At 35.6% G+C, this 26964-nt stretch overlaps 1 protein-coding gene across 6 annotated transcripts in view; it reads left to right on the plus strand.

Moving 5' to 3' along the window:
- JAKMIP2 (janus kinase and microtubule interacting protein 2) overlaps positions 1–26964 on the plus strand; it is a 215034-nt gene that overhangs the window by 171863 nt on the left and 16207 nt on the right. For all 6 annotated transcript variants that reach the window (XR_004232163.1, XR_004232166.1, XR_004232165.1 and 3 more), the window contains 8 exons: positions 5933–6031; positions 7265–7363; positions 10755–10808; positions 12216–12281; positions 16917–16985; positions 17884–17961; positions 21131–21334; positions 26324–26389. Coding sequence is in view for 3 of the 6 variants with exons in the window: in XM_031953683.1 (XP_031809543.1) it covers positions 5933–6031; positions 7265–7363; positions 10755–10808; positions 12216–12281; positions 16917–16985; positions 17884–17961; positions 21131–21334; positions 26324–26389 (735 nt within the window). In the remaining 3 variants the exon portion in view is untranslated. The remainder of the gene's footprint in view (positions 1–5932; positions 6032–7264; positions 7364–10754; positions 10809–12215; positions 12282–16916; positions 16986–17883; positions 17962–21130; positions 21335–26323; positions 26390–26964) is intronic.

Consider the following 26964-nt stretch of genomic DNA (forward strand, 5'->3'; position numbering starts at 1 on the left):
ATTCCATATGAATAGAACTCCTGCTCATCCAAAAAGAGCAAAGGGTGGGAGACACTATTGCTTTTGAGAAGGGGAATAGCATGGCCAGACATTATTTTAACAGCTGAGGAGAAAATAGATTAGGGTGGAGTGGGTGACAATTGGAAGTCAGAGTATATTGAAGTACTCTAGTAATAGTTTATGAGGGTCTGAATTGGGTCAATGGTCTTATAAAGAGAGAGAGGAGACCAAAGCGAAGCAATAGATGTTGTGAATGTAGCATAAGTAAGCTCATTATTACAAAAGATTGGATGTGAGTGGTAAGAGAAAATAGTCAAAGATTACACCAAAAGCATGAATTTGGGTGACTCAAAAGATGGCTGCAATCGGGAGTGTTTTGGTAAATATTTAACAAGTGGCTCTCTAGAAGAAGAAAAAGTATATCTGCATAACACACTTTTAAGTTTAATCTACATCATTAATATTTTCTCTATCACTTTCTTACATTTAGACAATCAATAAAACAATAAATCAAGCTGTGATTTATAGCTTTTTGATGATTCTCCCATGAAAATTGGGAGGATATTAAGAAAAAGCTACTGTTTTTTACAGGCTTTGGTGAGGAATTAATTGTAATAAGACATGGACAGAAGGGATTTAAGGTCAGGGGATGATGTAAATTTAAACTGGTTAAACTTAGGGTCAAGATTTTAGAAAGAAGATAGTGAAACCAGAGCTAGAGTGGTAGATTGGAAGATCAAGGAGGGAGAGGAGTGAATGGAGATCATGATAAGAATTAAGAACAAGGTTAGGAGGAGTGAAGCATGAGAAGCGATGGAAAAATGGAAGATGGTGATCTAAGAGAGGAATATTAGCGTTCTAGACTGTGGAGTTTGTGCCTCCATCCCTATTGATAATGAGATCAACCCTGTGTGACTGAAATGGATTTAAGGTAAAGTTGATAGGACTTGAAGAAGTTGGTGATTTTTGAGGTCAGGATATTCAAGGGGATATAAACACACACACACACACACACACACACACACACACACACACACACAAAATGTCCCCAAGTATTAGTTCATAGCATGGAGTGGAGAAGATAGAGTGAAAATGGAGAAAAAAGTAATCTAACTTAAAATGGTCTTTCTAGCTGTGAAACTGGAGAATTATCCCCTTTCTCAGTAAGCAATGGAAGCTCCAACTATAGCTGTCTTGGTGATAGTGAAGGGCAGAGAAGTTGATTTTCTGGTTTAACTCAAGATTTACTTACCACATAATGCCTTTTATTGATTGTGCTACCCCTACTGCTATCTCCCTACCCAAAACCATTCCCTATTTTCCAAACTATCTTGGACTATTTCGTTATATCTATGTTGCTTCATTTTATTTTTTTCTGTATATAATTATATGTGTATTTGTCTCTTCCTAAAATGCATTGTAAATAGGAATTTCTTAACATTCTTTGTGCCTGTGTCTCCAGTCTTACACACTGTGTCTAGAACACAGGAAGTTTAATAAATATTTGTTGATTGGTTGATTGATAGAAAATAATACTTTGAATCTGAATTAGGTAATGGGATGATGGGGTGATGGGGTGAATTTCAATAGATGATAGATGATGGATGCATGTTGGTAACGAGAAATAATTGGAAGTGACAGAGAGAAATAAAAAGCAATTCTCCACTTAAAGAGTAGGAGGTGAGGAAAGCTCAATCAGTATGGGGAAGAGTTGACAGCTCTATAATGTCTTCTAGAGGGAGCCAAATTTCTGTGAGTGCAGGTAAATGAAAGGAGATGAAAATAAAGTAGTCCAATATAAAGGACAATTTTTTTAAACAAAGCAACAGCTTTCAGAGGGTACATTGGAAGATGAAGATCTTAGAAGGGATAGTGTCTTTGGGGGAATAGGACTGAAAGGGATAGGAACGAAAGGGTTAGAGAAAGATAAAAATTGAACAGAGTTTGTCTTGGTAGCCTGCAATCCTGAATCATGGAGATTGGGAATGAAATTTGTTAGCCATAAAACAGTTTATTTCCTTACCCTTCCCAAAAAAGAAGGCAGCTCTCTCTGTGGCTCTAGCTTAGTAGTAATAGAAGTAGAGGAGATATTGATTTTCTGACCCTCTCTAGTGGCTATGGTTGTGGTCTTGGTCTTGGTCCAGGCACAGCCTTGAAGATTATAGAAGACTGAGACTTTGTTGATTTCTTCAAATGCTGCCATCAATATTTACCCATATCATCTCACTTCCCACTTCTACTTCCAGCATCCCTAAGTATCTATGTTCTGTAATGGATTTTTTTTTTTTTGGCCAGAAAACCTTTTGCTACTTACTTCTCATTGAATTTTTGCACGCAGATTTATCTTGGGAAGATTAGAGAGACAGAGTATATCTAGTTATTTTAAGGCCCAATAGTCAATTCCTATTAGACCTTCACTCTTATCTTTTTTAGACTTTCTCTCTTTAAAAAAAATATTGAATATTTTGTTTTTACATCACTTTCATTTCGGAGCCTACTGCTTCCTCCTCCTCTAATCAAAGAACCATAGTTATAATAAAGAAAAAAATGTTTAATCAGTTCAGCAAAACTTAGCAATGTATCAATTGAATCAAACTAGATATGCAGTGTTCCACATCCATAGTCTCCCACCTCTGTAAAGAAGAATGTAAGTTTGGGGCAGCTAGGTAGTGCAGTGGATAGAGCATCAACCCTAAATTCAGAAGAACCTGAGTTCAAATCTAGTCTCAGACACTTAATACTTCCTAGCTGTGTGACCCTAGGCAAGTCACTTAACCCCAATTGCCTCAGTGCCAAAAAAAAAAAAAAAAAATAGAAAGGGAAGAAGAATGTAATTCCATTTCTCCATCTCCCCGTCAAGGCCAAGTTTAGACCTGCTGCCTTCACAAAGTCACAGAATCTTAGAACTGAGAGAGACCTTACAAGCCAAAAAGCCCAAGCTTTATCTGGGTAGCAGCTGACCTCTTCCATGTTTGTAATAAGGAGCTGTCCAGCTTTACTTCAAGAAGTTCCAATATCAAGGAACTCTGTCTTTTAAAGCAAAGCAATTTGCACCTGATTAATTGCTGCCTTGCATTAAACTGAAATCTATCTATATGTGATTTTTCCTTTTGCTCCCAATTCTTCCCTCTGGGGCCAAACTGAATAAGTATAATATCTACATGGAAGCCCTCCAGATATTTCAAGACAATGAGCATGAGCTTCTTCAGTATTCTCATCTCCAAGCTAAATATTCCAACTCCTTCAACTAATCTTCAGATTGATGTGGTTTTTCCATTCTTTGGAATGGAATTTTCTATTTCATCCTTAGAATCTTCCTCTGGATTTTTCTGTAGCTTGTTGGTGACATTACTAAAGGTGTAAACAGGTTTCCTTTGGACTTCATTTTTGTAAGGCAAAAATTTTCACTTACTTTGGACTCCAGAGGAAGAGGTTAATTACAGAAACCCAAGAAAAAGGGGAACTCTACTTAATGATAGAGCACAAGGGAACATAAGGGTAAGATTTATTTTATGACAAGATTCCTTATTTTTTTTGAAATATGAATTATACAGACCTACCCTACAGAGCCAATGGTGCAGAAAGCCAGAACATCAATCACCATGAACAAAATCATCTATTCATTCTATCTCTGTATGTCTCTCCCCTCTCACTTTCTATAAACATGTGAATATATTTGTCTTTCTCTGCCTTTGTTTCTCTCTGTTTCTCCCTCTCATTTACTTGTTCTCTCTGTTTCTCTCTTTTTCTTCTCTTTTCTATCTTCTCTCTTTTCTCTCACTCTATAAATACATACATATATACACATCTATAACTCTCTTTCTTCTGTCTGTTTTTCTCTCTCCTTTTCTCCCTCTTTCATCTTCTGTTCTCTCTCTAGTCTCTATCTCCTCTATTCTCTGTCTCCTCTCTTTTCTTTTTTCCTCTTCTCTTTTTCTTTTTCCTTCTCATTTTACTTTCTTTCTTCCCTACCTCCTTCCCTCCCTCTCTCTCTCTCTGATACTTTGTTTCTGCAGATATATTTTCCTTAATACTTTATTATTCCAAGCAGAAGGTGTATATAATTACGTAGAGTAGATATAAATCTTTCACAAACAACTTGTGGTTGGATCGCTTTGGAGGATCTTTGCCTAATAAAGTTCAGTGCAGTGTTTCCAGATGTGCCTTTGCCTTTGTGCCTGCTCCTGTGTCTGGCATGTACCTCCTGTCCCTGTGCTTCTAAAGTTCATTCCAACAAATGGTGAGGATAGCCTGTGTTTCTTACTGTTTCTCACATACAGAATTCCATCACCCATCTCTAGGCCTTTGCAATGGCTGTGCCCCCTGCTTGGAATGCAATCCCTCCTCATCTGTGCTTCTTAGATTGTTTTTCAAATTTCATTTCAAGTGCCATTTGCTATATGAGACCTTGACTAAGCCCCTCCAGTGTTGTCCCTTTACAAATATTTGTATTTCTTTGTGTGTGTCTTTATAGTTATATCATTATATTTTTAATTAACAGAAAGCTATTTTCTACTTTTCCTACTTCATTGGGAGAAAAAAAACGCGAATACTTGTAACAAATATGCATAGTCAAGTAAAACAAATTCTCTTATTGACTGTAGCCAAAAAAGATATATCTCATTCTGCATCCTAAGTCCTTCATCTCTCTATCACAAGGTGTTGACAGTGCTTCATCTTTGGTGCATTGGAATTCTGGAAGAGTATTTTATATATATCTTAGATATATTAATATATGTGTATGTTATGTCCATCAGTAAAATAATCCGCTCCTTGAGAGCAGTTTATCTCATTTCTTATATCTGTATTCTCATAGCCTAGTACAGTGCCAAGAACATGATAAATAATAAATAACTACTGATTGATTTATTCTTGTTTCTTCCATAATTATCTACAGAATAAACACAGAATTAACAAATATAACAACTTTTAAATGCTTTGTGTTCTTAGCTACCATGCAATCCAATCTATTCCAACAAAATAATATACAGAATTACATAGTGTAGTTATCAAAGGTCCAAGGACTTCTAGGGGACTCTCAGACCCTTACACAGAGTAGTCAAAATCAAAACTATTTTCATAATAATTTTAATATATTTTCTGTAAATGTATTTCATGAAAATATTTCCTATAAATATAGCAAATATTTAGAGATATAACCCATATTAATAAAAAAGCTCCTAGAAGGAGGGGTCATCATTCATTTTAAGAGAGCAAAAAGGTCCTGAGATCAAAAATTTGAGAAATGCTGGCATAGTAAATGAAAGATCTGTCCTTGGGATAGGAAGACCTCAATTCAAGTTCTATTCCTTAGACTTCTTGATTATGTGATCATTATTAGCAAGTCACTTAATCTCTTGATGCTCCAGTCAACTCTTTCAAAATTGCAAGTTACAGGTGAGTAAAATAATGTAGGGACTTTCTACACCAAGAATTCCTCCCAACAACGATATCACAATCTAGATTCCCTGCCTTATGTTGCCCCCCAAAATGTATAAGGCATAGTTCTGGGTACTGAAGATACACAACAAAATGAAAACAAAACTTATGCTTTTACTCAGTTTACTTTCAATTGGGAGTTTTCCTTTCTAGTTACCAGTTTGCTTGTTTTTTGTTTGTTTCTGTTTTTGGAAGGGGAAGGAATACCTGCTATAAAAATGCAAACTTTGCAAAAATAGGGGCCATGGGTAGCCTTGTAATCAAGGGCTTTGAGTTCAAATCCTAATTCTACCCCTTTCTTTGTAGCTAAGGACAAATCATGCATCCTTTCTGTGCCTGTTTCCATATGTGAAAACAGAAGTAGTTGTCCTTATATATTACCTTCCAGAAGACTTGGGAATTAACTTTTATAAATCAGAAGGCACAATAAAATGGCTACTTGCTATGACAATACTCTTTAAATGGTCCTCTAACTCAGCTTTTACTCCATTAGATAGAAAAACAGGAGACAGAAAACAACCGATTACAACAGGAACTGCAAGATGCCAGAGACCAGAATGAGCTGCTGGAGTTCCGAAACCTGGAGCTGGAAGTAAGAATGGGAACCAACAATGTGGCAGAACTACTAAACATAACTCAAGCACTTGACCTGAACTTCAATACCATCCATTCCACATCTTTCCAATTAAGCTTAAGACATGGGCAGCTTGATGTGGTGGCTATGGCACTGGATTTGGAGTCAGGAAGACATGGGCTAAATCCTGTTTCAGATATTTATCAACTCTGTTATGTCTAAACTTTTCTCAGCCTCGATTTCCTTATCTGTAAAATGAGGTGGTTGTACTTAACGGACTCTAAATTCCCTTCCAACTCTGAATCTATGATCTAGCCATGGGAGGAGTGGGGGAGAAGGAACTTCATTAGATATAGAGAATACAACTATTCCCAAAAGTTCTATATTTAGGAACATTCTCTGCTATCAAAAAATCATACACATAATAGAAGGAAAGAAATCCCAGAAACTTCTGTTTATGGAAGGGATTGCTGGGAAATATGTTATCACATATCAGAAAGTATCTTGGTTAACCTGATCAAAATTCAGTAATCTGTAATAAAATAGACAAATTTGACCTTTTCATGGGGTGTTTGCCTTAGGCTTTAATAGGACATATTCTAGAATGTGAAGGCTAAGAAATATCCTTCCCCATCCTCAGCCTTGCTTGTCTATGATGGGCCAGTAATAGCTCACTAAGGTCATTTCCCGTTAGCTGGGGGATTTCGTTAATGCTTAATTAGCTTACACTAAAGAAACTCTTAAGTGGTAGGCTCTTTCCTGTATAAAGCCTACATGGCTGACTCAGAAAGTCAGACCATTTAATATGCTAGAGCAGATCTATCAACTGAATCCCCCTCACTATAAAGTTCTACTCCCAGGGACAACAGCTTACTGCCTGGGATGCTGGAAGTTCCTAAATATTTATACACGTTAAATTGGAGCCCTCACTCCACTCTGCTCTCTGCATTTCCAGGATGTGGCTTGTTAAAAAACTTGCAGGAATGAACTTTTGTAAATATGCTCACACTCTCTCACTTAATAGGTTAGCTATTTCCTTTCTAATAAAATTAAATTCAAGTCCTTTTTCATTAGACTTTCTCATAAGGAACATATCAATAAGTTAAGGTCCACAGACTACACAGATGATTAAGTGTATAACCAGTTGATGCTTGCCATTTGATTAATTCCAATGGATTCTCCTCCTCCTCCTCCTCCTTTCCCCCTTTTCTTTTTTCTCTTCCTTTTTCTCCTCATCCTATATGTTTCAAGGAAAGAGAAAGAAGATCACCTCCATTTAACCTACAGATTCACCCATTCTCCGATGGTGTAAGCGCACTACAAATATATTGCATGAAAGAAGGTGTCAAGGTATGTCCCTGAAGATCCTTCTGCTTTCCCAGAATTGAACGAGGGACTAGATCAGAGACTTGGGATTTGGGGAAATAATGATAGGCACCAAAGCATTGGCTTTAGAATCAGGAGATCTGGGTTAAAATTTTGGCTGCTCTGTGTAATCTTAGACAAATAATTTCTTCAGACCTCAGATTCTTCATCTGTAAAAATGGAAGGGATGAAGTTGAACAAAAAAACCTCTAAGTTCTTTTCTTGCTCCATATCTGTGGTAATTCTATTGCTTTTAAATTGCTGCCTGACACTTTAGCCGTGACGATCCAAGCAGATGAAAATGCCTCCATCTAGTGGCAAATGAATAAATTAGTAAATTTGATTCAATTCAACAGCCTCTACAAATGGCCCGTGTTCCAGGCATTGTACTAGGTGATGAGAATTTTTTTTTTTTTTTTTCTGGATCAGATCTACAATTTCATTCATGATAGAAGAAAACTCCCTCTATTAATGTTATATTTAATTCATAGTCTTAGAGAGGTACAAAGTACAAAGATACCAATTAAAATGTAAACTCATGCCCTAAGTGGAAACCGTATAGGTAAGATAGGGACATGAAATATCCAAAAAAGGAAGTCTAGGATTTTAAAGCCACGTCTTCACACTTACACATTGTTTGACTATGGACAAGTCACTTAAACTCTCCAAGCTTCAGTTCCCTCTTTTGCCTAATGAGGAAAATCATGTCTATAATATGATGAGGATTAGAAACAAAATGCTTTGAAACTATGCTGCATGCTTATATTATATATGCTTAAAGCACCTATAAATGTCAATTATTGTCATTATTGCCATTATCAGTATAGGCCAGGAGGGGAGGGAAGTAACCCAAGGAGAAATGACCAATTTTGAATTGAATGTCAAAACAACCTGCTGTTTCCTCTTTGTAGAAATTTTTTTTCTCGGTAAACCACAAAACCCATAATCCACTGAAAGCAATGTTTATTCAGCGACCCAGGTGGCTCTTGAACTAAACTAATAAGAATTCTTTGATTTGAGATAGCCAGCATTTTCAGGAAATTAACCCACTTCTATGTAAACATCAGAATTAAAATGCATTCCAACAGCAAATAAAAAAGTGCAGTCACTCAGGCTATCATCCATGCCAAAAGACTAAAGAAATAAAATGGCAGCATGAAAAAGGAAATAAATCACCCAGGCCTTGAGTCAGAAAAGCAACCAAGATTCAAATCCTTATTCAGACACATAGTGAGTGCTATGAAAGAAATTCTGGATTTGTAATGAATACATGAAAAATAATTTATTAAATGTTTACTAGGTGCAACATATTGATTTAGAGGCAGAGGACCTGGCTTCAACTCCTGGTTCTCCCTCCTTATTTTCATGTGATGTTAGACAAGTTATTTCTCTGGGTCTGAGTTTCCTCATCTTTAAAATGAGGGCACTGGACTTAATAATCTTTAAGTTTCAATAAATAGATAATTAGATATAGATATATGTATATATATGTGTGTTATAAACTTGGCCTCAGGTACTTAGTAGCTATGTGACCTTAGGAAGTCACTTAACCTTGTTTTCCTCAGTTTCCTCACTTGTTAAATGAACTAAAGAAAAAATAACAAGACATTCCATTATCTCTGCCACTAACTCCCTCCCTTCAAAAAAAAAAAAAAAAAAAAACCACGGGAGAGGATCAAGAAAAATCAGAAATAACTGAAATGATTGAACAAGAAAATCTCTAAGATGCCTTCTAGATTTAAATTTAAGGTCCTATGATTTCCATTTGTGTGATCTCAGACAATATAAGAGAGACCATGATTTGGCGGATAGAAAACTGGTCTTGAAGTCAGAAAAACTTTTGCTCAAGTCCTCCCTCTGACACATATTGACTGTATGATACTGGACAAGTCAGCTAACCTCTCAGTGGTCTCAAAGGGTTGTCCAGAAAAGTTTGGGGATCTCTGAAACTCTTTCAGAGGATCTACAGATTCAAATTTAGATTTTATTTCTAATATGGTAAATATCTATAATTATAATCCACCTAAACAAAACCTCTTTGGACAAATCCTCAATAATTTTAATAGTATAAAGGGATTCTGAGAACAAAGTTTGAGAGTCATATGTCTAGACAAGAAGAGTTAGACACATTGCCCAGAGTATCAACTCCACCCCCAAATACTGCCAAATCTGATTAAAATGAATTGGAAAAAATTAATGAAATAAAACATAGATGATGGTAATATGTAGTTTTTTGAGTCAATATGTGACTAAAAAAGAAACTTGTTATGGTGCAGAGGCCATGATTTTTACTTGAATTTAGCACCACTCCTGTGTCTAGAAACAGAGACAAAGAGAAAATGACAAATGGCACTGGCAAAGGGAATTTCCTTAACTGGAAGTTCCTTATATCAACAAAATCACAGGCCCAGTATTTGTCTCTTGTTCCTGTTCTGCAATCTTGGACGAGTCATTTAACCCATCTAAATCCCATCTTCCTCCTTGGTACAATGTGAATAACAGTACTACCTCACAGAGTTATCATTAGGATCAAATAATAATGAATATAGAGGGAAGCTAAATAGCACAGTAGATGGAATTCCTAGCCTGAAGCCAGGAAGATTCATATTCTTGAGTTCAGATGCCCTCTCAATACACTATCTATGGAACTCTGGTTACTTAATCCTCTTTGCTTCAATTTATTCATCTCTAAAATGAAATGGAGAAGAAAATGAAAAATCACTCCAGTATCTTTACCAAGAAAACCCCAAATGAGGTAATGAAGAGTCTGAAATGACTGAACAAAAAAGGTGCTTTCTGAGTTAATTTGTTTTTGAAAATGTGAGCAATGAGGAAACGGATAATAATGAGTTCATCCATGAATTTCTGATCATCCTCCATGTTAAGATTTTTTTAATTCATCTCTGACAAAGAAGCAGCCCTTTTTTTTTTTGTGCTAAGATTGATCCTTTTATTTCTACCCTTAGTACCATCCTCTTTGTTCTCAATTAAGACCTTCTCCAATGGCTAATCATATCATACAGGTGAGCTACAGATCTCAAAGGTTATACTGTGAAACACAAGCTTTAGCAGGTCCCATCTAATTGCAAAGTTGGGATATGATCTTAAAGATGGAGAGTGTACTTCTTACCCAAGGAGAAATATAAACACAGACTAATCACGAGGTTGACTACAAGGTGAAAAATGTTTTAACCATAGTAACTCCCAGAGTTTGTCCTCTGGGTTGCACTTTGCCTCTGTGTATGGAGGAAATTATTGAGGAAATCACAGTTCCACTTAAAATGATGCAAAATGCACTTAGAAAAGACTCCAAGGATGTATGGTCCTTTTTAAAATCCACAATAATATGTGTTGGGTTTATTTCTTGTCATTGCAGGATGTGAGCATCCCAGATCTCATTAAACAGCTTGACATTCTGGGTGACAATGGGGTAAGTGCAAACAATTCATCGTTAAATTCAGTAAGTATCCAATTTATAGGCTAACAGGCAAGAAATCCTTACCAAGAGAACATGGACAAAGGGATATTGGGTCACCTACACAAAGGTTTGACTCCCTGAAGAGACTACTCTTTAGCAAATCCTAGAATTGAGACTGGGAGAGGAATGAAGGTACTCGGGAAAAGGCAATGGTGGTATCAGGGGCTCTGGATAAAGAGGTCTTCCTCTGCAGGTTCCATGTTTGATTGGGGCCACATTTGCAGTGATTAAAGGTAATTACCATCTGACAGTTGCTTTGGGGCACCCTGTGTGAAATTAATTGGCTGTAGTCCCTGCAAATGACACTAAGTGGTAGGGTTGATGGCAACCCCAGGGGAAAAAATGAACCAGTAGCTTGTAAACCTTTTTCTTTCTGAAAACCCCTCCTGGGCAAGGTTGAAAGGAATTAGGGGGGGGGGGGGCGAGCCATTCTTTGGGGGGGATTGAATGGTTTGTTGATGAATAATGCCCTTTGGTCCCCAGAACTGAAGGACCAGCATTAATTCTCCTTGAAAAATTGTCAAAAGGGAAAGCAGATTCAATTAAAATGATATCAGTCTGTTATCAAGACAATCTGTTTGTTCTTTGTTTCACTTTACATTCTGTTTTTTCCCATAACATTCTGTTTTAACTATTAATAAAGTCAGTTTATGGAATATTATTTAGCCAGGGCAAGATTCCAAAGATAGAAAGATAATTACTTTTAAAGACACTTTGGAAATGTTTTGTGTTGTGTCTTGGTAAAGGATCAGTACGAGCTGGAGGCTTGTGTATAAATAGGTTACATGCAAACAGCAGTGTTTTGGAGGTCAATGTGAACAGACATCATCATTACTCAGAATTTTATATTCCATTGTGAATTTTACTTTGCCATTCATTAGCAAGAAGAAATCATAAAATATACAAACTAGAATTTAATGGGACAAAATGAAACCCCACAACAAGAGATTGTTATTTACCAAATGTTAAGACTAAAACTTAAAATGTTTATGTTGACGTTAGCTGACACTGACATAATAGAAAAGAGATTTGGACTTGGAATCACAAGGCTGAATTTAAATCTCAGCCGTGCCTCTGGTTATCTGCCTGTTTAACTTTGGGTAATTCACTTCTCTCCCATGCCTTGGTTCCCTCATGTATAAAATGAGAGGATTGCCTTTCAGCTCTGAATCATATGATTTTTCCACCTTTAAGACTATGAGTGAGACTGCAGTATCATGCTCGTTCCCATATGCACTTTGATCTTTTTTGGGTGGATTTCCAGATAACATTGTTGTTGTTAATTACATAGCAGTAGCCGATAATGTATTGCTAGATCATTTTCACTTTCTAAACAGTCTTGCTTTTGTTTGTTTTCAGAATTTACGGAATGAAGAACAAGTGGCCATTATTCAGGCCAGCACTGTACTTTCCCTTGCAGAAAAGGTAAAAATGCATGTCAATTTTTTCTAATATTTTCAGTGTCTCATCTTGTAAAATGAACACTCTTTCCTGTCTATGTAAGAGCTAATGACAAGTCCCTTTCCATGCTTGTGCCCTGAGGCCTGTTCTTAAATGCTTTTTTTTTTTTTTTTAATATATCAATGAATAAAGAGTGTAAGAAGAGAACCAAATGGAATAAGCATTTGTGAAGCATCTATTATATGCAAGCCACTATGCAAAGAGTCTTATAAATATGACTTGATTTAATCCTGAGATCAAAAAGGGGAGAAACGTCACAAAAAAAAAAAAAAGTGAATAATGCCTGAATTTTTCTAAACTATAATACTTCAAATATAGAAAATCTGGCAGATTCGATGCCTAATTAGGTGAAGCTATTACCCCCCCAAAAAAAAATCCCTAAGGATTGTGAGGGTTCATCCAAAAAAAAATGAGTCAGGGAACCAGGTTCAGTAGTAGAATGGGGAGTAGGGTGGGGACTGGACTTTAAAATATATACTTATGCCATTCAATATTTATTTTATTTTAAAGTAGTTTGTTTATGTATTATTTATATTATTATATAATATATTTAATACATCCACTCTAACAGTATTAATGACACTGACATGCAGATTGCCAGGAATATTTAATGACAGGATAAACAAAAGCTGCCCCTAACTCATTATGTGACATTGAGCAAGTCATTTTCTGTTTTAAAGCCTCAGATTCCTCAACTAAGTGAAAGCTAGATGACCTTTCCACCTCTAAAATTATAGGTTCTGTAGATCCAAACATGCTTCCATCCTTTAGGTGTCCAAGATTAGTAACTAACAAGAAAAGATAATAAGAACCTTTCTAGGGAACAAGAATTTTTATGTATTTGTACATGCCAAACACTATTCTAAATACTTTATAATTATTATCTCATTTTGATCCTCACAACCATCCTGGGAAATAGATGTTATTATTGTCTCCATTGTACAAATCAGGAAACTGAGGCAGACAGGGTGAAGTTACTTGCCCAGAATCACATAGGTGCTAAGTGTCTGAGCTCAAATTCGAACACAGGGCTTCCAAACTCTAGACCCAGACTTCTCTCTATTTTGCATGTGAATATAAAGTTAGGAAACAGGCATTCTTGAATTACATTCAGTGGACCTCAAGGTTGATATACTATCAAAAGATATAGACAGTGTAGACATGAACCCATGAATAGAGAAACATTCAAGAGTCAAGAGACATTTTCCAGAGTTGTAAATATATATAAAAGACATGGTTACAATTATCCTAGAGATAAAAGACCCATCTTAATAGTGTATCAGTTCAATTCAGTTTAACAAACATTTATTAAACACCCACCCTACACAATGCAGAAGGAAATGGCAAATCATTTGGGTATCTTTGTCAAAAAAAAAACCTTGAACAAAAACCTCACTCAGTGTATAGAGTTCCAGGCCTGGAATCTGCAAGAGCTGACCTCAGACATTCATTCATTCATTCATTTAATTTATCTATCTATCTATTTATTTAGATTTTGTTTTTGGACTAGGTGAGAGAGGAGATTCTTTGCTTCTACTGCATAGCCTTACTGTGAATGGGTGCAGCCTCAGTCAGTCTGAGACCTGTTGAAGACCTTAACTTAAAAAGGCCAAGGTCTCCCATTTCATCCACGCCCATCTCTAGTAGTTCTGTTCCGTACCTGGTCACTGGACCCAGAGGCTCTGGGGAAAGTGAGGCAGGTAACCTTGCACAGCCCTCCCTCACTTAAATCCAATTCACTTGCAAGCTGTGCCATCACTTCCCTGATGTCATGGGTTCTCTTCAAGAACCAAGGACAAACAACTAGCTAAATGAGCCTGAACAAGTCATCTAACTCTGCTTCCATTTCCTTATTTGTAAAATGAGCTGGAGAAGTAGATGGCAAACCATTCCAGTGATCTTCCAAGAAAACCTCAAATGGAGTCATGAAGAGTAGGGCAAGACTGAGCAACAATAACCATGCAAAGTAGTAACATTGTTGCTAGGATTAAAAAGATAAAAAAAAAATAACACAAATCTCTGTTCTCAAAAAACTTACGCCCTATGTGGAGGATTTGACATTTGTGATGGGAGCCAAAGAGGATAGAAATGAATTTGCTGCATGCAAAATTTCACTTAAATGTGAGAATGAAGATACTGGAAAGGGATAGCTATCCAGATAGAGGAACAAGTACAGGATAAATGTGTTCAAGATCACTTTATCTAAAACAGAAGGGAATATAATGACTTCTCTCTCAGTCCCGCATCCTGCATGAGCAAAATATCATTTATCTAAAAGTCAGAATAACTGGTAAGGAGTGAGTAGGGGCTGGTGGGGCAGAGACAGAGGCCCCATCTGGTTCTCTGATGGGGAACAAGGCTGTGGGGCTTAAATGGTATACAGTAACGAGTGTGAGAACATGTAGTATGTCACAAAACTATGTGACATCATCAATTCTATGATGCTCATTCTTCTGGGCTTTCCTAGGACGGAGACAAACTTTGGTGAGGAATTTCTCTAAAAAACAAAGATATGATGGGAAACAACACAAATTAATACTTACAGATAAATGATAAGTGAGATAAATTCATTTTCATTACAGTTTTATCCCATTTATAGCTTGATAATATAAAAATACATTGAACAAAGAGTCAGGATATCTTGGTTCTAGACCCAGCTGTGATGCTAATTAATTGTATGACACTGAGTAAGTCATTTGACTTTGCTTGTCTCAGTTTATTCCCCTGCAAAATGGAGACATTAGATGATTTCTAAATTCTGTTCTAGCTTTAAAATGTTTTATAATTTAATAAACTCACTATGAATCACTTTTTTAATTACAAGGAGTGTATAGAGCAAAGTTTTTTAAACTGTAGGTCATACAGGATTGCATAACTGAATGTGGAGATTGTAAAATTATGATTTATTAGTAAATGTTTGATTTGTATACTTATTTTATATATCTATTTTATACACCTATATACATGGAGTTATGTAAAAGTTTCTTGGGTGAAAAGGAATCATGAGTGGGAAAAGTTTAAGAAGTCCTGGTATAGAGCGCTAGGCTTGGTCTCAGGAAGATTCAATTTCATGAGTTCAAATCTGGCCCCAAACACTAGCTGTGTGACTCTGGGCAAGTTAATTAACGGTGCTTGCCCCAGTTTCCTCAGCTGTAAAATTGAGCTGAAGAAGAAAAAGGTAAATCACTCTAATAGCTTTGCCAAAAAAAACCCAAAATGGAGTCACAAAGAGTCAGACATTATTGAAATGATTCAACAATGACAAGAACAAAAATTATTTCATCCTCAATTGATGGCAATCACAACTCCTCTTAGTAAACCATTCCTGTGAATTGTTATGGGTGAAAAAGCCTGTCTGTGTGCTCAACTAGATTTTTCCTCAGATAAAGAATCCATTACTAGGCCTATACCTGAATCTTTTAGAGACTGATAGGACCTTTCAGAGCTTTTTTTCCTCTATAATTCTTACCTTTAAGAATTTAGTCACCTTTGTTATATGAAACATTAGAGGGAACTTTAGTAAATGAAATTAGGGATGCCAAAGATGATTTTTTTATTTGTTTTATTTAGGTATTTTACCTAAATGATAAAAAAATAAGTGTTTTTATACCTTTTGTACATTTTGTACCTTTCTCATATAAGTCAAATAAATCATAAGTTAAGGAAGCGTCATCTTTCAACTCAGAATAGTGACTGAAAAAAAAACCATGCTAAAATCAAACATTTACTGATAATAAAAAGTAGAAAGTATTCAAGATGTTTCATTTGGAAATGAGAAAGCTCAGCTGGAACATGGTACTATCACTCTCTTCAAATATTTGAAGGTTTTTTTTTTTTTTTTTTTTTTTTTTTTTTTTTTTTACAAATAATTTATTTAACTAGACCCCAGAGACAGAAACCTCAAAGAAAATGAGAAGGGGAAGAAAGATGGGCAATAGAAAGAGAGTCCAGAGAGGCAAATTATAATTGAGTATAAGAAAAAACTCACTATCAGAGTTACCCTGAAGTAGCATAGACTACTTGGGCATCTTCAAGTGAAAACTAGATGGCCAGAATGTTCAGAGAGGAGTCCTATTCAGGTATATATTGTATACCTGAAATCCTACTCATCTCTCAGAGAATGAGCAATTATGTGGATGCATTTTCCTTATGTGTGTCTATCATTTCCTTATATATCTTAGATATGAGAACTTCACCAAAGACATTTGCTGCAAAGATTTATTCCAATTAACTGCTTCTCTTCTGCTTTTTATATGTGCAAAGCTTTTCTATTCCAATTGATCCATTTTTATCTTTCTTCAGCTCTATCCCTTAAGTGTTCTGCCTCTAATTACAGTAATTAAATCTATATTTTTTTGTCTTCTGCTTCATTTTTTTTTATATTATAATCTTTTGTTCTTAATTCATGTATCTATTTAGAGCTCATTGCATTATATAATGTAAGGTTTTAATACCATTATCAAAAATGGTCTGTACTCCCTGAATTGGTTCAGAGACAGACAGACAAGGGAGGGATATGGAAAAGGAATAAGTGTATTGCTTAGGAAACAAATCAGATGGTTCTGTGAGTCATAGATCTTTAACCTATTTGCCTTATAGTGGATCCAACAGATCGAAGGGGCAGAGGCTGCATTACATCAGAAGATGATGGAACTGGAAAGTGACATGGTAAGTACAAAGGTGTTTTTCATACAGCTCATTCTACAATAAAAAAGATGACCAAATCTTGGTCCTGCTTGGCCGTTGGCCAGTTTCATCTGATCTTTGAACATGTGTTGAACATTTTTCATTATATGTATTGGGAAGGGGGAGGGTTATATATCTGCCTTAGAATCAAATACTCAGTGGTCTATAACTATCCTAAGTAACATCCTTTCAGGTAACATGACCTAAGTTCATATTTCACTTTATCACTCATAAGCTTTTAATCTCTTTAAGACATTTTTTTCATCTGTAAAGTGAGAGGTTTGAATTAGAAGAGTGATTCTCAGTATGACCCAAAGACCCTAAGGATCTCCAAAACATTTTAAGGGGGCCCACAAAATTGAAACTAGTTTATAACAATATTAAGACATTTTAATTTCTAACATGGTGAATACCCATAGGATTAACCCACACAAACAAAAAATTCTTTGGAGGGTCCTCAATCATTTTTAAGAGTATAATGGGATTTTGATACTAATAATTTTAAGAACCACTAGACTACAGATTGCTAAAGTTCCTTCTATTTTTAACATTCTGTGCTCTAAATTCCCTTCCAGTTCTGATGTTCCATGTTTCTATTATTCTAAGTCTCCTCTCATTGATCTTCACAATCCCTTTATGACAACCCTTAGCTATTATAGACATGTTCATAGCCTTAGGTAAGAGTTTAAGATGACCTCCTATTTATGGATTTAGAAAAGGAACTTGTATTGATCATCTATGTAATACTTTGGGACATTCTGTGCATTTTGGGGGTGTGCTGGGTTCTCTATTGTTATGTCTGGAAATATTCCCCATCTCTCCAATGACTCTATGTGTAACTTGATGTTTGCCAACTTATCGAAATGGACTTTCATTATAGGAACAATTCTGCAAGATCAAAGGTTACCTGGAAGAAGAACTAGATTATAGGAAGCAAGCACTTGACCAAGCTTATATGGTGAGTATAAATCACCTAGGCAAATGTCATGGTTTTCTACTTACATAAAATAGAGTAGAAATTCAATTCCTTTGCTATAGCATGTAGATGAGCATATCCATTCTACATAACAGTGAATCCCAATCCTACTTTTGCAATACCAGTATTGGTCTAGGAAGAGAACTTGATCTAGAGAGGAACATCTGAGTTCAAATCTTGGCTTTGTAATTTTTATTGTTTATTATTATATAGTATTTATTTATATTTATGTATTATAATAGTTATTATTATTAAATTGTATTATAATTATTATAATCATTAATCTGTATGACATATGACCTTGAGCAAATTCCTAAAACCAAGGGGATCAAATATGAGTCCAGTATACGACCTCAGTGCAAAAGAATAAAAGCAAAATGTCACTGGGAAATACTTAAATTAAAATATAATAAAACATGGATAATGTTAATATGTAGTTTTCTAAGTCAATACATGGCCAGCCCACAGGGATACTTATGTATGTTTTAGTGGTCCTCATTTCAATTTGAATTTGACATTACCTGCCTTAAAATCATTGTAACTTGGTCCAATGTGATTAGATAACTTCTAAGGTGCTTTGCGAATCTAAATCCCTTTTTCTAAAATTATACTTTATGGTATCATAAAGCTCTTAGAATGTTATTTTTCAAATCAAAATTGTAATCTGACTTCCTTTAAAAATATTTCATACACTACTTTTAACATAGAATTATGGAACAGGACTGAAGGGAACAGTTTAATAAGGTGAAAAGATATTTCTGTAGAAACACTATGATAATAGAAAAAAGTGGGAGGCATGAGAAAATATCCCTATCTCTGATACTTCCTTCCTCCATAACTATGGCCATGGCATCTACCTTCCTCAGCCTTACACTGATCATCTGTAAAAATGAGGGGAAGAGGAGGAACTAAATGGCCTCTGAAGTCCCTTGCAGTGCTAACAGCTGTGATCGTATGGCCTGGGTTCAAATCACAACTTTGCCAATTACTATGTGAGTTTAGTAAGTCATTCTACTTCTCTGGATATATCTTCTCATCTGTGAAATAGGGGCTGAATAGGATGGCCTCTAGGGATTCTTCTAGCCTTTTACAATTTGTGATTCAGTGGGACAAATAGTGAAATCAAATGATAGCTTTTCAAGACTCTCAAGAGTTTGGGATTCTATTAGAAAACAATTATGAGTAGATGTCAGTGTCAGAGAATAGACCATTTCCACAATATTAATAATCATAAATTTAAAATGGAGAAAATTTTTTCTTACTCTTCCTCTCTTCCTCAAATTGATACCTAATTCCAAATGTTAAGTTCTGCATTTTTACTTTGTACTCCTTTGGCACCATGATAACTCAGAAGGAAGAAGGCCAGCCTAAAATAGATCTTTCCATTGGCTACTAGTTTTTATTAATTGCCTCCCTGATAGATTAGATAATTCCTAGGGACAAAATTATGTTCTCTGCACTTAACAGGTGAAACATTTTCTTTGAAGGTTTATTACTTCACTGGTATGCAAATGGTCTTTGCCAAATACTTGATCTTTGCCAAAAGGCTTTTTAGCCTCTTATAGAGAGAATTTTCTAGAAGTATCACAGATCCAACAAAAAGCATTATTAAATAATTATGTGCCAGGTATTGTGGATGACAGAGATAAAAAGACAAAATTAAATAGTCCATTCCCTTTTGGACCTTATATTCCAAAGGGGGTTGGGGAAGAAAATAAATATTACATGTAAGTATATACAAAATAAATGCAGGTTACTTTTTGTGGGGAAGGCACTAGGATAAGGTAGGTTCTCCAGTAGGACAAATGAGATTTAAACTGAACTTTGAAGTCTACTTGGGTATTCTAAGAAGAGAAGAAAAGGGAGATGCTATAGCTCAAAAACATTCAATCACAAGTGATCAATCTTCTGGTGATGAAGTCCTCTCATATTTAGTTAGACTAATGCTCTGAAAAAGATGATGTATCGTCAATTGCTAGGTCTTTACTTTCCACAGTGGTAGGAACAACCAGAGTTTGTATTCACTAGCACTGCTTTTGAAAGTCCCAAGTCACCCCTGCCATGTCTCCATGATTCGCTGTCGGACCTTATGAAGTTCAATACTTGTGAAAGGAATAGCTTTGGTACAGCAGATAAAGTTCTGGGCTTAGAGTCAGGAAGACCTGAGTTCAATCCAACTTTAGATGCTTACTATCTGGATATCCCTGAACAAGTCACTTAACCTTATTTGTCTCAATTTCCTCATCTATAAAATGAGTTGGAGAAGGAAATGACAAACCACTCCATGAAGAGTCAGACATGACTGAAATGACTGAACAACAATAATATGTGTGAGATATTAATATATTAACACGCACTGCTAATATGTTTAGATGTATGTAACATGAATAAAGTATAAATGATGAATAATGATTTGCTTGTATGAGAGGCAGGTTGAATGGCACATGGCTGAAGAAAATATTAAGGGATCAGGGGACAGAACTGATTTTTTAAAAGTAGATGATTTTTTTCCTTTTCCTTCCTATATCTGCTCTTTCTATCCCCAAGTTAAAAGGGGAACCCCTGAAATTTTTGATATTCCTTGACAAGGACAGTTGAGTATGTTTAGTGAAGTCATGTACATCAAGAATAAAGCCTACAGTCCTTGGATTTGGGGCAGCGGGGATTTCAGAAACCAAGCCAAAACTCTTAATTTTACAGACAAGGAAATTGGGGTTCAGAAAAGTAAAGTGGATCTCCCAAGCCAAACAGCTAATATATGACAGAGCTGGGATTCATGCCCAAGTCCTGTGCCCCAAACATAGCACTCTCTTTGAGATACCATATTATGTTACCCTCACTATAAAGATTCAGATCTGCTAGTCAATCAGAAAATAAACAAGTATTAAGTGCCTACTTTGTGTCACTCACTGGATATATGAATACAAAGAAAGTACAAAATTACATTTTAATTTAAGGTCAAAGCCCAGATCTATAGGAACTCCTCACCTCTCTCCTTCTGAAGCCTAGGAATGCTTCATCCTTCCTCCCAGGATTGAATTTCACAAATATCAAGCTCATATCAGTTGTCTCAGAGATAGACATCAGAGACTCCAGAATATGCTGTTTAAAGGCCTCGAAATTTAACAATCTTTTCTCCTTGTGTTACCAGAGAATCCAGGAGTTGGAAGCCACTTTATATAATGCTTTGCAGCAAGAAACTGTGATCAAATTTGGTGAATTATTAAGTGAGAAGCAACAAGAAGAATTAAGAACAGCAGTAGAAAAATTACGGAGGCAGATGCTGAGAAAGAGCAGAGAATACGATTGTCAGATCCTTCAGGAGAGAATGGAACTGCTACAACAAGCCCACCAGGTAAGGGAGACAAGAACTAGGATCCTAAGTCTAAGAGATCCACAGTGCTGGAGAATGGAAGGGTGACTGCAACAAGATTACCTAGTATTTATCTAGCATTTTTAATTTTTGCAAAGCTCTTTCAAAATAGTATTTTCTCATTTGAACCACACAACAATGGTGGGAGGAAAGGGTTGTTATTACCCTAATTTTACAGATAAGGAAATTGCAGTAGGCATTAACTGACTGACCCAAGGTCACACACCTAGTAAGTTATCCTCACAATAACTCCAGGAGGAAAGTGTTAGTATTATTTCCATTTTACAGATGAAGAAATTGAGGTAGACAGGGATAAGGTGACTTGCCCAGCAATACACAGAGCTAGGAAATGTCTGAGGCTGAATTTTGACTTAGATGTCCATTATTCCAGGTCCAATGCTCTATCTACTACATCATCTAGTTGTAGAAGCACATAGAGAACTCTGGAATAACCACCACAAATGGTTCATAGATAGAATTAGAAAGACCTGAGTTCGAAGCTGAACTTTGATACCTACTAGCTGTGTGACCTTGGGCAAGTTACTTAACTCTGTTTGTCTCAAGTTCTTCTAAAATAATAGCAACCTACTTTGAAGGATTTTTATGATGATCAAATGAGATAATATTTGTAAAACGCTTAGAATAATGACTACTATATAATACTCTATATAAATTCTAGTCATTATTATTGTTATTATATTTCAATAAGAAAATTAGTACATTTAAAAAATTTTTGGAATACATTCTGTTTAGATACCCTTTTAAAAATTCCATTTAGGTTTCATGTTGAAGCAAAAGAAGCCTTAATCCATCTCTTAAACAGTTGTCTTTCAAACATTTGAAGAAAGTGATTATACCAACTCCAACAATCTTCTCTCCTCTCTTTAAACATTTCATTTCTTTCCTCCATGGTTGATGTAGTGGTTAGAGAGCTATCTTCAAAGCCAGAAAAATCTTGATTCAAATACTGTCCTAATAATGTAATAGCGCTATAATCTTGGACAAATTACTTAAAGCTCTTAGTATTCTCGGCAATGGAGCTTCTAAGTTGCAGAGAAGATGCTAAGTTGTTTTAGTAGAAAGAGTGTTCATCTAGAAGTTTCCTATACCGATGAAATCACAAGTCTGTGTCCCAGTCCCAATAATAAAAAGGTTGGTGAAGGACTTAACCCTATATGGGAGTTAGGGCAGGCTATAGGGGGAGGGGGAAAGGGAGGGAAAATCCCTAGAGAAGAAAAGGCTTAAGGAAGGTAAAAGAACTGTCCTTTTATTATCTGAAGAGATATCAAGTGGAAGATAGATTAGATTTTGTTTTGTTGATTCCTGAGCTAGGAGGTATGAGTAGAAGTTATGGAGAGGAAGATTTCAGTATCATATAAGAAAAACTTTTCAACTTTTAGAGTTGTCTTCAGATGGAATAGTGACCTTAGCAAGTTTCCTATCACTGGCAATCTTTCAAGAGGAAGCTAGGTGACCAACTTGCCTTGTCACTTAGCTAGATGACTAAACCAATGACTTTTGTATGATTGCATCTGTTACATAGAAAATTCCTGTTCAGATAATGTTTCAACTAGATTATCTTTGAATCCACCAATTCAGAGATAATATGGTTCAATGAGACTAAACATCCTAGGCTGCTCTTCATTTAAACATTTTCTTTGCCAGTTAAGCTCCAAATACAGTGAACAATTATAAACTTACCTTTAAAATTCACTGTCTTCTTTTTCCAACCATACTAAGTTTGGAGATTTCCAAAGGGCAGGGGGGAGTGTTCTCTTTCTCCTCCTATAAAGTTCATTCACCCATAAACCCAATTTGAATCTCTGAGAATATCTCTGGGATCAGAAAAAAGGGGAAACAGAGATAAACATAGAAAGAAAGAAAACCAGAGCTAGAACTTTCTCTTATCTGTGGCCAGGAAGAGAAATAATTTGAGATATCTGTGAAACAAGATAGGAAATTGAATCAATGAATACTTCAAAGTTAAATTTTCTGGCATGGATATTCCTTCCCTTCCAGTCTCTACCATTTAATGAACAGTCTTTGAGAATTGTTATTGCCATAGAATGTATCACCCAATGACCAATCTGCCAACTATCTTCAGTTCAAATATCATGGTTCATCACTGGGTCTATCTAACTGGGGTAAAATATGCTAGAATTACATTCATCTGCTATGGCTTTGGAGAACCTAGGGGTCAGTTCCATAGTGAGATATAGGAGTGTTACTTTAATGGGGAAGACCAAGGAAAAAACAACTAAAAATTTCATGAATTCCCAAGAAAAATATGTTATTAACAAAGTATTAATCATTATAATTATTCACTCTTCTGGGATTATGGGTAATGACAAAGTAGTAGACACTAAGCAGATGCTAAGAGATACTCAATTATCATCAGTCAGGAGGTCAGGAATCCAAATATTTAAAGGTTAGATTATCCATTAATATTAAATAATCACAGAAATGTGAATCATTATTAATAGGAAGGTTGGCTTGACCCTCATAGGTTAGTGACTATTCCTTAGATGTATAAGGATGATCTTCCATGAGTTAGAATTTATAAAATCTTTTTGTTTTGTATATCTCTCACATGCTTTACAGATGTATTTTTTTCTAAATAAGTAGAAGATAAAATTATATGGGATATTATATACTTTGTGAGATGAGAGCTTACCTGTTTGTATGTACATACCACATGTTTCCATTTGACTTCATGAGGCAAAGATTTCATTTCCCCCAGTGACCAATAAAATGCTCTGCCCATAGTGAAATATAGATGAATAGATAGATAGATGTGCATAATATATATATATATATGTATATATATATATATATATATATATATATATATATGCATTCTCTCTCACACACAGTCTTTCCCACCCTCCCCACGCAACTCAAACTGTAATTTAGTTCTAGTCTAGGTCACTTATCCCTAGACTTTTGTTTAAGCCTCCTAACTAGTTTTAATGCTCCCGATCTCTACCCTTTGCAGTTCATCCTTCATGAAGTTACCAAAAAACCTTCCTAAAGCATAGATCTAACGATGCTGCTCTCCTGCTCAAAGACTTTCGGGGGTTCCCTGTTGATTCTAGAATTAAATATAATCTCCTCTGGAAACTGGAAATGGTACAATCCCACTTTTCAAGGTTGTTGCATGAAAAACATTTTGTAAACATGATAATGCCATTATGACAGTAACAATAGACACTTTCTTGGAGAGACTGAAAGGGGGAAGTAGTAGGAGAGAATGCTTCAATTTCATCTCACCCTTGATAGCTTCCCTCAATGACTAGGTATCGCAGGATTTTTTCACATCCCCTTACATCAGGGGAGGAAGAATACACTGGCTAGAATGGAATTCTCAAATGGATAACATTTTAGCTACTCAGAATCCAGGGGGAAGCCTTTCCTCATTAGTAAAAAAAAAAAAAAATCCAAATTACACGTATGGATATATAGGTAGTTTTATGTGTATATCTGAGGATATGTATATATACACACACACACACACATATACATATATATATATATATATATATGTACATGTAAGTAATGTAATGTAACTACAGGAGCTCTTAACTGTTCTTGTATCATTGCTCCCTTTGGCAGTCTGTGAAAGTCTATGGATCTCTTCTGAGAATAAGATTCTTAAATACAGAAAATTAAATACATAGGATTACCAAGAAAGTCAATTCTATTGAAATCGTTAACAAAATATTTTAAAAGATAAATTCATAATCCCAAGGCAAAGAATTCTTGTTAGAATAGATGTTTTTCTTATTCATGAACACCACAGATATTAAAAACTAAGATTATCCATTCACACAGCTTCACTTATTACCTGTAGACTTACTCTGAAATATATTCCCAATCCTAGGATTACAAAGCTTTGACTTTAGTACTTAATGTAGAAAATCACAAAATGGCAAGGAAGAAAGGTCTTGTCTGTATTCTCCAAGGATCTTGAGGCTAGAAGGGATGCAATATGTCCCATATCTGACCAAGAATTTCTTGTACATTTGAGAGACACTGGCATAAGGAGAAGAATGCTGAAGTTGGTGGGTAAGGACCTGTTTTCAAATACTGCTGTTTGTGTTTCTTTTCTGATGTGTGAGTGACTATGAAGTCATTTAATTTCCCTCAGACTCATATTCCAAATAGGTAAAAAATGAAAGGGCTAGACTTGATGTCTTCCCAGGTCCCTTCTAGCTTAGAATCTTATAATCTCATGATCTCATCTATGTGTGAATAGAATATCTTAAGGAATGGAAAATTTACTACGTATATGAGGCAACTCAGTCCAATTATTGATAATTAATAATTACTGTAATTTTTTCCCATCAAGTAAGTGCCTTCCAGGTAGACAAACCATAATTGTTAATAATTGCTACCTGTTAGTAGTGTGATTTTATAATAACTTTATGACTAACTGAACATGCCCAATAGCAGTTATCAGCTAGTAAACACACTGGAGTACAAGCCAGAAAAAGGATTGTTTGAAAGAACTGTGAATGTTTCACTGGGAAAAAAAGATGAAGATGAAGTGGGAGAGGAGGGGGAGGAACATGATTATTCTCAATTATTTTAAGTATGGTTCCATAGAAAATGGACTATGTTTGTTTTGCTGGTCTGAGAAGGCAGAATCAGGAGCAAAATAGGTAAGGATTGCAGAGACAGATTTACACTGAATGTAAAGAAGAGCTCCCTGATCTTTGGAGTTGTCCAAAAGAGCTATGCTATGCCTCCAGAGGTCATGAGCTATCCCATCACTTCAAGTGTTCAAGCAGAGGATGGATGATTTTTTCAAGAATGTTGTGAAAAGATCCCAAGATTCAGCTCCAGATTGGATGACATGTCCTTTGAACCACGTTCCCATTCCATAATTCTACGTGTGAAGGAAATGAACTGTTTTAATAAGTGGGCTGTTAAATCCTTCATTGGAGCTAAGATTGTTGTCTTTGATTTCAGAGAATCCGAGACTTAGAAGACAAAACTGATATCCAGAAAAGACAAATAAAGGATTTAGAAGAAAAGGTATGTTGACTTCTGTAACAGCTCTAGTTCTGATTTATTTAAACAATCAAAACATATATTCCCTATCCCATCTTATTTCTCATTTCTCCTGACTTTGGAGGTTATTCTGTGGCCTTTGAATAGTCGGGTTTTTTTTTTTTAATCTTGATTTTTCTGTGTCTACCCATACTTTTCATCATCTGTTTCCTTACTCAGTTCTTCCCTTTTCCTATGCTTTCCCACTCTTTAAAATCCATTTAATTTTTAATTTTTGTATGTATGTATGTGTATACACATATTTTGCTTTTCAGAATCCCATGATTTTGGTCTCTATTTTTGGTCAGTTCCTCCCTTTCTCCTATCCCACTCCTGTTGCTTATAATAAAAACATTCTTTCCCCCCTTGAATCCATGAGTTAGATGATTCAAGAAGCAAGTTTATTATTTCACATTAAGACAGAGTCAATTAATCAATTAATGCAGTGAGCTCAGAGGTAGTGAACTGTGTGCTTTCCTAGTGGCCTGAAAGAATGAATCCATCTTGCCAAGCACCAAACAGCCCACAGAAATACTTTGACACCAGGGACTTAGCTCATC

The sequence above is a fragment of the Sarcophilus harrisii genome, chromosome 2 (genome assembly GCF_902635505.1).
Source record: "Sarcophilus harrisii chromosome 2, mSarHar1.11, whole genome shotgun sequence".
Taxonomy (NCBI): domain Eukaryota; kingdom Metazoa; phylum Chordata; class Mammalia; order Dasyuromorphia; family Dasyuridae; genus Sarcophilus; species Sarcophilus harrisii.